We start from the raw sequence: 11,547 nt of genomic DNA on the forward strand, positions 1-11,547 counted from the left end.
GGGTAGAACAAGGAAGAAGGTGGGGCTTTCTTTTTGTGAATTTTTGTTTTTGCACCATCTCAGATGTTTTTTTTTATTTTATTTTTATATATATATATATATATATATATATATATATAATCTAAAAGGACAACTTTCTTTGAATTGGCATAACATTCAAATGTTAAGTGTCTGTAAATGTCTTGCAGACAAAAGAACATGATCCTAACCTTACACTTGCAATTCATTATGCCTTCAAAATATTACAAACTAATAAATATCATGTTTCCATATTGAATTCCATCTGTCCTCTGCATTAGTAAATAGGACTAACTGGCCAACTGTCTTGCTAAATTGAACTCTATGGAAATGACTGTCTACAAATGTGCTAAAGAATTTTGGTTGTTTTGATGTTAATCTCATCACTGTTAACCCACATGAGCATCAGAATGTTAATGTACAGCTAGACACTAAAGCAAATGCTTAAAAAGAGAGATTTCTAAATTGTCTTACAAAAATTTAACTAAACTAAACTAAATAATGTCTTCCTGCTCTGTCAAATCTCTGCCAGAATGCTTTTCAATGTTGATTCGATTCAATTCAATACTATTTTTATGGGATATTTACAACAGTGGTGTCATGATGTAGTAGTTAAACAGAATTTAAGTGTCTTTTTAAGTGTGTGACACTGTGGAACTAGGGTTTTGTGCCTTGTTTAAGGGAACAATTGTTCTATAAGAACTCTGCAACTCTTTAGTTTATAGACAAGTAGTCAACATAACTACTGCAGATTTTGAGCTTGTAACCTTTGAGTTACCCATCATCTCCCCAAAAGCTGCCCACCTGTGACTGAGCACAGTTGTTGAGGTTGGATGATTCTGACATCAATATTTAAACATTATATTTGACAACACGTTTAAAGTCTACAGTTTGAGGAAATAGCTTTTTATTAAAATCCATTTGTAGTGATTAAAACATCACAATGTGGCTAATGCTAGTTTTCATCAGTCTTACAATGTCTTGACAAATGTCTTGTCTTAATATAACAACACAACTTGTGACATAACAACTTACAACATAAAAGGATGTAAGAAAAAAGGCCATGCACAACAGGCCATGACAAAGAAAGAGCGACCTCAGTCCAAAGTGAGTTTTTCTAAATCAGCAGTGGCTGTACGTGAAGCAGATTGTGTTTCAGATTTCTGGCTCTCAGCAGCTTTAAAGTGCTAATCACACGAGACAGAAAAACAAAAGGAGGTAATCAATAATACAACCAAAAAATGACTATACAATCATTATTTACAGAATCAGAGAAGTGATATTCAAGTTAAATGTTTTAGAGTGACTACGTTTACATGGACACCAGAAAGCATCTTATTGCGATAAAGCATTTTATTGCGAGAAAGTGGCGTCCCTTTTCCATGCCCTGTATAAGCGGTGCACTCGTTACTCCCATATACATAGGGCTTGATCAGTAAGCAGCTTTCTCCACAGCAACATAATTTCTCCATGACGCTTGTTTAAATATGGTATCTGAGGAAGACCTCACTATTTTATTCTCCGTTGCTTCGCTTTATTTCCAGATATTCCACAATTGTTGATGTTTTTGTTCCAACCTGGAGTGGAATTGCGCTGCAATAGTGGGGTTTCCCTCTTACTTAAAACTCTGGGATTCCCCTAGTGTACGAGCACATACACACGAATGTGAGGGACAGTCGATATTTTACATTCGTGTGTATATATAGTTACAGTTTATAATGTATGTGCTTTTTCCACTGTACTTCCGGAAATGTTGAATTCTTTCCGCTGTTATGACTTGTTTTTGGGCTGCATCCTATGACGTTTGTTATTAGGTCTGTTCAGACACATTCGCACATTTAAAAAAACCTGTAACAATGCCGCTTATACGTTTACATGGCCACATAATTTGCATTCTCCAGGAGAAACCCACGTGTGTAAAACCGTTTTCTCTTAATCCCTTAAACGGCGTAAGGAAATCTGCAATCTTGTTTACATGACGTTTCAGAACACCACATTCTGCAAAAATCCTGGAATAAACCATTTTCTTAAATAAACGTGATTACTGTCTGAAACTAACCTGTGAGTTTTTAAATTCAGAGTAGAGTGTGAACAGGACGTGAAGTGATTGAATTCGGTTCTTGTACACAGGAATGTCCAGGATTCCTAAGAGAGGTTACACTAGCAGTCATTTCAATAAACAGGAAAGGCATCAGTTTTAATGTAACAAATATGTGTTAGACCAACTTACCACAAATAATGTCAACATACTCTGCCAAATCACAGTCAATGTCTGCTGTGGGCAGGTTCACCTAGTAAAAAGACAGGAAAGTGAAGATAAACGCATGAATATGATGATTAATTTTAGATCATTAAAAAAAATGTTTTTAGTCACTGTTTAAGAGCTAACCTTCCCCAAAAGTTCCTCAAATTCAGGCGGCCACTCTTGCATCAGGTTGTCGATGTCTGGCATGGGTCTAAGAAAACATATTAGACTCTTGTTACAAAATGAAAGATATTCTCATGTACTTTCAGTAGATTCATTGTATGTAGCTCAATTAGGTTTTTACCTTGTGTAGTGTACAGTAGCAGGAGGTTTGGACTTATGCAGCTCAGTAATGCTCTCGATCCAGTTGTCTATGGCTTTGGGGTTCTTTTCTGGGTTTTCGATGCTCTTAACTTTTACTTCCTGTGCAAGAGATGTGCATGGCATACTCAATTCTTTTACTAGATCAAAACAATTGAGGCATCTTAAAAATTGGGAGTTTTTTGGCTTTTAGTACAAGTCTATTAGCTTTGAAGACATCTATATGCTAGTGTACTCCTAAAAATAAAAAAAATAAAAAAACGTAGCAGTTAAACATTACAATAAACAGCCTTTTATCTTCCGTGAAAAAGGGCCCAAAATACTGATGACTCATCTTGCACTACACAGATTTTAGTCCAATCAGATGCTCTTTAGAATGAGAATGTCCCTCCCCCTAATACCACCTGCAACTGACTTCCAAGTAGCAAACAGCAGTTTATGGCTGTTATGTGACCAAAGCTTAATAGCAATTTTTTTTAAAAGGGATGAGCACTTCGATATGTCCCCAAACTTCCTGGTTTGACCAGTGCTCATCAAGCCATTTCATGTGGTCTTTAATCAGTTTTCTACATATCTATATGATTTTTGTTTTTGTTTTGCTGTATACAAGCATATGAGTTTGTATTTAGATGTAGTACTGTATGTGTGTGGACTTACAGTAACATTGTGTTGTTTGCTGTTTTCTGAAAGCCACAGGGAGAGCACCGTGGGGTCTGACTGTTTAATGCATGGCTCATCCAGAACCAGGAGACCAAGATTGTCAGCTTTTCCATCTGGCCGTGGTACCTTGGGATTGCAGAAAAAGCTCAGAACACAACTTCAGACATATGGATATTGAAAGTGGGAGATTCAGTAGCTGTCACTTACTTTAAGGAAAGCATCAATGTCCCCTACAGCTGGGATGAAGTCTGGGATAAAGGGCTTCAGTTTGTGGTCGAGCTCTATTGTCTGTGGGGTGTATCTGAAGGAAACAGTCAGATCATTAGTAACTGTAAGAACTCACCAAAATGTGATATACAACAGGTGAAATTAGTGTATTTTTTATTTTAAGTGTCAGAGCCTTATTGGGAAGACCCGGACGGCATCTGCTGCCTTGTTCTACATTTTCTCCATTGATTTTAGTAGAAAATATGTGGAATGGATTTAACCACATTAAAATGTGTTTAAATGGAGTTGAGAGTACTTGTATTGGTAGCTGAAAACATTATCAAATTAGCCAACATCTTTAATAAACGAACACGTGAGGGATCTGTAGAACTTAGTGAATGATGGGGATTTCAATTGAAGAGCTTTCTGCAGATTTCTGCAGGCTCAGTTTCTGTGTTGGCCTGCTTATGTGTCATTTTAAAACCCTTTCAATTTTCCTTTCTCGTGTTACAAAGGTGTGAAGTTGAGGTCTGACATCTGCTCACCGTGTGATGTACTGAAACAGCTCTTTGATCTCTGCACTCACAGGAAGGTGATCATAATCGGCCGGATCATAAGCACTGTGAGGAGTCAATCATACATATCCACATTATTTTATAAGATAATATAATAGCTTGTTTTGTTCTGTTCACAAGTTTTGTTTTACAATGAGTTGATATTGCAACTATAATACTCTGTGTAATGTATTAGAGGACTGGAACTAACTCTTATATAAAATACATTAATGAAACTTACATAGAATGTTTTTTGTTTTGTTTTATGCAAAGTTACTTATCAAGCCCACTTCCTACTGTACTTCTCCAATCTCAAAAAGGATCTTCTAACCTATTAGAACTTTAACAAAAGTTTCTTAGCATCCCTTAAGGCTAGTCCAACCATACTAAAAACATTTACTCCAGCAGATACATTAGTGTCATCATTCAATCAATCTCTCTTTAGCTGCTGGTTGTATCTCAAATGAGTTGTCCCACCCTTCCAGAGCAGATCCGGGCTCCCCATCCTCTTCATCAGACTCTGTGTCATCAGAATCATCGTCATCGTCGTCATCATCATCATCTTCTTCTTCTTCATCATCATTTTCATTAGTACCACGGGGACCAGAAGGCGGCTCTTTCTTTTTTTGCTGTCAAATGTGAACAGGTCATTCAAACTTCAATCGTTCTATTCATAAAACACTTGTGAACTTCTATATTCTTACTTTAGTGTCTTCTTCTATTTTATCACCGGTGTAACTGGCCATGGTGCTCTGCTTCTGTCTGCCAGCCCTCCTGGAAACTGAAATAAAGAGAGATGGGTATTAAAAACAATTGCAAATGTTATATTAAAATATAAAAGAGAGGTAAGAGAGTCTCACTTATCTGTCTTGGGGTTGGTGTGTGCACACTGGCCGCCTCCTCTGCGTTCACCTCAAAACTTTCGTCGTATGGCTGGTTGGATGTCAGTTGAATCTGATACAATGCAGAGTAATTTGTTTAAAGGACTGATTATTACAACAGCATATTGGCTGTATCCAAACCTAGTGAGCTGCCTACCCAGATAGCATTTACAGGCATCACAGTGACACCAAAAGATGCTGACTCCGAACGCATTAATGGACAAACACAGGTTTGAGATCTGGTTTACTGTTTATCTTTGCGTTTTAGCAAGTCGCTAACATATAACGTATGGCTAGAGGTTAAATATTTAGCTAGTCTTTAAAGACAAAATGTGACTCATAAACACTGATTTAGTTACCGCAATGTGTCATTAGCTAGCCAGAAAATACATCACAAAAACAGTTGCTGTAAACATTTAAACGATATTCATGACAAACGTTCACGTATTATATGAGTTTTTACATATATGTCACGGTATAAAAGCTTGAATTTGTGAGTTGTGAGAGATTTGTTTTATAAGTAACAAACCTTTTGTCGCTCAGACCTCTCCATGAAAACACGGTGTACCGTTACCTAGGAAACTGATCTCGCGAGATTTCTTGCGGAAATGCGTGAAGAACGTCAGATGCTTGGCCAGAGACGCCTACAAGCTATGACAACAGTGAAGCTTATTTGATTAATCTGTTTATTTTATTAGTCAAATTTCACATTCATACATGTACGTTTTCTAACAAAAAGCCCCCTTTTTCAGTAGTTTTTAAAGAAATTGAGAATTATATTTCTACTATTCAAAATAGTACTAATAGAAAAGCTTTAAAAACTGTTCACCTTCAAAATCTTTGTATAAATCAAAGTGTCTTAATGAATGTATGTACCTTTTTTTTTTTTTTACCTTGCTCCCCTGGCACAAAAATGTATGTTGTATTGTGGTAGTGTTTTGTTGTTCAACGCATAATAAAAAAAAAAAAAAAAATGTTTTTAAAAAAAGCCTACAAGCTACAAGCAAACGACTAGCTCTCTACCCGAATGTTAATTTTCAGAAGGTATGGACAGTGCCCAACATATTTCTATTTTCTAATAAAGTAAAAGCAGTCCGTTTAAAAATTATTCATCATTACTACCCTTGTAATAAATATTTAAGTACATTTATCCGAAACATTTCTCCACTGTGCCAAGAGGAGGAAGAATCTATCTCTCGCCTATTTTATTTCTGTTATTACACTAACATTTTTTTGGCTACAGTTATCAGCATCTTTATTTTTTATGTTTTACCAGATTATTAACATTTCTATCAATAGGGTTCTTTTCCATTGTGACGAATCTGGCAATAGGTAGTTAGATGATGTCTTAAACTTTGTTTGTATGATGGGTAAATGCCACATTCACAAAGCAAGTTTCCTTCAATTTAAAACTAACTGTAAAGTACTTTAGATATACGTCTACAATCTTTATCACTTCAAAAAATCTCCTCCAATAAAAAAGCTTTAAAAACAGGGGCCTGGGTAGCTCAGCGAGTATTGACGCTGACTTCCACCCCTGCAGTCGCAAGTTCGAATCCAGGGCGTACTGAGTGACTCCAGCCAGGTCTGCTAAGCAACCAAATTGGCCCGGTTGCTAGGGAGGGTAGAGTCACATGGGGTAACCTCCTCGCGGTCGCTATAACATGTGGTTCTCGCTCTCGGTGAAGCCTCCACACGTGCTATGTTTCAGCGGTAACAAGATGCATGGATTGACGGTCTCAGACGCGGAGGCAACTGAGATTCGTCCTCCGCCACCCGGATTGAGCCACTACGCCACCACGAGGACTTAGAGCGCATTGGGAATTGGGCTTTCCAAATTGGGGAGAAAAAATAAATAAAGAAGCTTTAAAAACATCCCCCATTATTGAACATTTTTTAAACAAATTGTAAGGTTTCTCTCTCTCTCTCTCTCTCTCTCTCTCGTGTGTGTGTGTGTGTGTGTGTGTGTGTATTCCTCACTTGTTCTCTGTAATGTTGTATTGTTGTTGGAATTTAAGTCTTGCAAAATAAAAAATAAAAAAATACTTTAATGTATTAAAGGCTTAAAGATTTCCAGTGCATTGGGGGTAAAAAAAAAAAAAAATACAAGCTTAGCCTAAAATAGCACAACGCAGCGGTTCCATAGACATTCTATGGCGGTACACTAGCGAGGAGACATGAGGCCGTTCTGTTTGAATAGATGTCAATGGAGGAGATGCTTCATTACGCTGAATAAACTGATTTTTGAGTAAACAGCTCACCATTTAATGAACTGACCCCCTGTCCACTAATCTTCAACGTGTTTTACACTAAACAATCCTTTTGGAATGAGTGTAAAATATCAAACCTCCACGACTTTACCATACAGGAGAACGCATATCGGTCAATTTGAATTACATGAGACCTTTAAGCCAATAATAATAAAAATAAATAAATAAATAAATAAAAACGCGTTCATAGTGTCACTAATGTTAATCACCGTTTGCGGATACCATACATATGATAATGGCTTGTGCCGTAAATTGATAACAACCTGTCGCAAAATCGCATATGACTTCCCTTATACAACAGCAAATTTATCGTCGTAAACTCCACACATAGTTCCATCCATAAGGTTTGTTTAGTGTAAAACATGTTGTAGATTATCTGACAGTCGGTCAATTCATTGAGTGATAAGCTGTTCCCTCACAAAAGCAGTTTATTCAGCGCACTCAAGAATCGCCTCCATAGATAACCATTCAAAAAGAACGGTCTCTGGTCTCCTCGCCAGTGTACCGCTGTTTTATACTTTGTTTTGCTAACCTTGTAGGCACAACCTTGGTAAGAGGGGTTCTGGCTTGGCTGTCTCTTAGGGGCCGTTCACAGCGAATATGTTTTCACAGCGATGTTCCCACTCTCACACTTTACTGACATTATTTATTGGCTAATATAAAACCTTTTTTTTTTTCTTTTTCTTCAGAAATCAAGTAAATAACTTAAAGGATAAAATAACAAATGGAAAATAAAGTCATTATACTGGATGTAAATGTACATGTGTAAATAAACACTGAATATTAAAAATGTGACACAGTCAGTACACTGGTCCAGAAAAGGATGTTTATCACAACGTGTTTCAAATACTCGTACACAAACACGTAGTCAGAGAATATCTTCTATACTGCATAAGGGTAGTTGGTATAAAAATAATTGAGGGAGGTTGACCTATCATGTAATATGCTATATACCATCTAGAACCTTTTAAATAGTATTTTGCTAATTATTATATATTGTAATTATTATGCTTGCAACTTTTATGATCCCATAATAAATGAGAGATTACATGGAATATTTGTACTTTTCTTGTAGAGGTGTAGTTGTAAAAATGAATGTCCACTGAAAATTTAAACAAAACAAAAAAATGAGTGACTGGTCAAGTTACTTTCCCTTATACACTGATACATATCTTGATGTTGATATAAATAAAAATAAAAAATAAATTAAAAAAAAAAAAAAAAACATGGACATGTTATATGTCAACTAGGCCTGCCACATACCAGATGACCTGATTTACATTCTCTGGCAAATAACGTATTAACATATACAATACAAGAACAAAGTCAACAGAAAATTTCAATAATTAATATATGGAATTATTAGAAGTGCAAGCCAAGAATCATACAATTCTCCACTAGTTTGCAGTGATCACTAACTGCACCATCCAACCCATTCAGTTAACATCAAAAGCAACACATTTTAACATGACGAGCGTCTATCAATGCTTTCAATAATCCTGCTGATGATGCAGTAGATAAGTTTGCATACTCTCCCACTATTTCCATCCCCTCACTGCACCAATCGCAGGATCTTTTTAGGGGCTTCACCCAAACTGCAAAGGTGTGGAAAAGGAAAAGTATAGACATACATAATAGCAGTAGCACTGCAGAATATACAGTATAAACATATCAATAACGTAGCTATGTGGTTGTAACCATTTAATTTAATTGCTTGTATTACCTCTCCTTTCCATGCCTGGTGTTTATCTGTGACAGTTAAATGAGAACACTTGGGTGAGAAGTACAGATTATGTGACACAGAGATTCATGATTTAAATCATAATTAATCAAAACTCAAAAAGACTGTCAAACACAAAGATTATAATTTGCTAAAGTAGTATTTATGAATACTACTCTTGTATTTGATTGAAAAAGAAAGTCAAAGTCTTACTGTGACGGTATTTGTAGAAGCCATAGGGCACTATGTTGCACAGCCTTAAAATGACTGCAAATGTCCACGGATAAGTAGACCATTATTCATCCAAACTACAGTACCATTTTCTTGGTGCAGAGTTGAGTTTTCACCTTAAAGGAAAACAAAAAAAGTAGAAATCTATTTTTAAGTATTTTTCCAGTTTCATTAACCGATTCCTGTACTATTCCTGTAAGCAGTGTCTCACAAAATGTCTGTATATTAAAAGTAGATATTGAATTATAACGGTAACACTTTACAATAAGGTTGCATTTGTTAACATTAGTTAATGCATTCGTTTACATGAACTAGCAATGAACAACACCCTTTTACAGCATTTATTAATCTTGGTTATGTTAATTTATAGATATAGTTAATCTGAACTAACAAGGAACAGTGCCTCTTTACAGTGTTTATTAATGTTAATTTATACAAAAGCCTATAATTCTAAATTTCTTAAAATTAAAAAGGTGTTTAAGTTAACATTATTCAATGCATTAGTTAACATCAACTGTTTAAAATATCTAAAACATATATTATTAACATTAAAAAAGACACAAATACTGTAAAGATGTGTTATTTTTTATGTGTATATATAATGTATATTATTCAAAACTCCATAATAAATATATATATATAATTTTATTTAAAAAAAAAAAAATCTTTACTATTAAGTAAAATAACACCCAGGACCATAAGTGAGAGACAATTCTTTCGAAAATCCTCCAACTTTTCTCCTCTGAATGTTATTATATACACCTTTCAATGCTGAGAAATGTGTTAGTATATTATTATAGGCCTTCGTATAAATTAACATTAACAAACACGGTTAATCTATAAATGAACATACGGTTGAAGTCAGACGTTTACATACACTTCGATTGAAGTCATTAAAACTAATTTTTTAACCACTCCACAGATTTAATATTAGCAAACTGTAGTTTTGGCAAGTCGTTTAGGGCATCTACTTTGTGCATGACAGGAGTCATTTTTCCAACAACTGTTTACAGACAGATTGTTTCACTTTTAATATCACAATTCCAGTGGGTCAGAAGTTTACATACACTAAGTAAACTGTGCCCTTAAGCAGCTTGGAAAATTCCAGAAAATGAGGTCAAGCCTTTAGACAATTAGCCACTTAGCTTCTGATATGAGGTGCACTGAATTGGAGGTGTACCTGTGGATGTATTTTAAGGCCTACCTTTAAATTCAGTGCCTCTTTTCTTGACATCATTTATGCATTTGGCAGACGCTTTTATTCAAACATCATGGGAAAATCAAAAGAAATCAGCCAAGACCTCAGAAAACAAATTGTGGAACTCCACAAGTCTGGTTCATCCTTGGAAGCAATTTCCAAATGCTTGAAGGTACCAATTTCATCTGTACAAACAATAGTATGCAAGTATAAACACCATGGGACCACGTAGTCAACATACCACTCATCAAGGAGACGCATTCTGTCTCCTAGAGATGAACGTAGTTTGGTGCGAAAAGTGCAAATCAATCCCAGAACAACACCTGTGAAGATGCTGGAGGAAACAGGTAGACAAGTATCTATATCCACAGTAAAACGAGTCCTTTATCGACATTACTTGAAAGGCTGCTTGGCAAGGAAGAAGCCACTGCTCCAAAACTACCATTAAAAAGCCAGACTACAGTTTGCAAGCGCACATGGGGACAAAGATCTTACTTTTCTGAGAAATGTCTTCTGGTCTGATGAAACAAAAACGGAACATTTTGGCCATAATGACCACCGTTATGTTTGGAGGAAAAAGGGTGAGGCTTGCAAGCCGAAGAACACCATCCCAACCGTGAAACATGGGGGTGGCAGCATCATGTTGTGGGAGTGCTTTGCTGCTGGAGGGACTGGTGCACTTCACAAAATAGATGGCATCATGAGGAAGGAAAATGATGTGGATATATTGAAGCAACATCTCAAGACATCAGCCAGGAAGTTAAAGCTCGGTCTTCCAAATGGACAATGACCCCAAGCATACCTCCAAAGTTGTGGCAAAATGGCTTAAGGACAACAAAGTCAAGGTATTGGAGTGGCCATCACAAAGCCCTGACCTCAATCTGATTGAAAATTTGTGGGCAGAACTGAAAAAGCGTGTGTGAGCAAGGAGGCCTACAAAGGTTTGACCCAAGTTAAACAATTTAAAGGCAATGCTACCAAATACTAACAAAGTGTATGTAAACTTCTGTCCCACTGGGAATGTGATGAAAGTAATAAAAGCTGAAAAAAATAATTCTCTCTACTATTATTCTGATATTTCACATTCTTAAAATAAAGTAGTGATCCTAACTGACCTAAGACAGGGAATGTTTTCTACGATTAAATATCAGGAATTGTGAAAAACTGAGTTAGGATAGGTGGGCAACCTATGGTACGCGTGCCAGCACACGGAGGGTAATCCCTGGCACGCCAGCAACAGCG

General features: G+C 36.2%; 1 protein-coding gene across 1 annotated transcript; it reads right to left on the reverse strand.

Annotated features, from left to right (window-relative positions):
- Nucleotides 1-874: 874 nt before the first annotated feature.
- Nucleotides 875-5,487, reverse strand: LOC127433928 (intraflagellar transport protein 46 homolog). Its single transcript, XM_051686305.1, has 12 exons — nucleotides 5,416-5,487; nucleotides 4,866-4,959; nucleotides 4,710-4,786; nucleotides 4,483-4,634; nucleotides 3,997-4,071; nucleotides 3,452-3,545; nucleotides 3,242-3,370; nucleotides 2,568-2,686; nucleotides 2,408-2,474; nucleotides 2,249-2,309; nucleotides 2,078-2,163; nucleotides 875-1,205 (listed from the first exon to the last, which is right to left on the reverse strand). The coding sequence occupies exons 1-12, from the start codon at nucleotides 5,437-5,439 to the stop codon at nucleotides 1,116-1,118; spliced, it is 1,068 nt and encodes a 355-aa protein (XP_051542265.1). The 5' UTR covers nucleotides 5,440-5,487; the 3' UTR covers nucleotides 875-1,115.
- Between the last annotated feature and the right edge of the window lie 6,060 nt (nucleotides 5,488-11,547).

This window comes from Myxocyprinus asiaticus, chromosome 43 (genome assembly GCF_019703515.2).
Source record: "Myxocyprinus asiaticus isolate MX2 ecotype Aquarium Trade chromosome 43, UBuf_Myxa_2, whole genome shotgun sequence".
NCBI lineage: Eukaryota > Metazoa > Chordata > Actinopteri > Cypriniformes > Catostomidae > Myxocyprinus > Myxocyprinus asiaticus.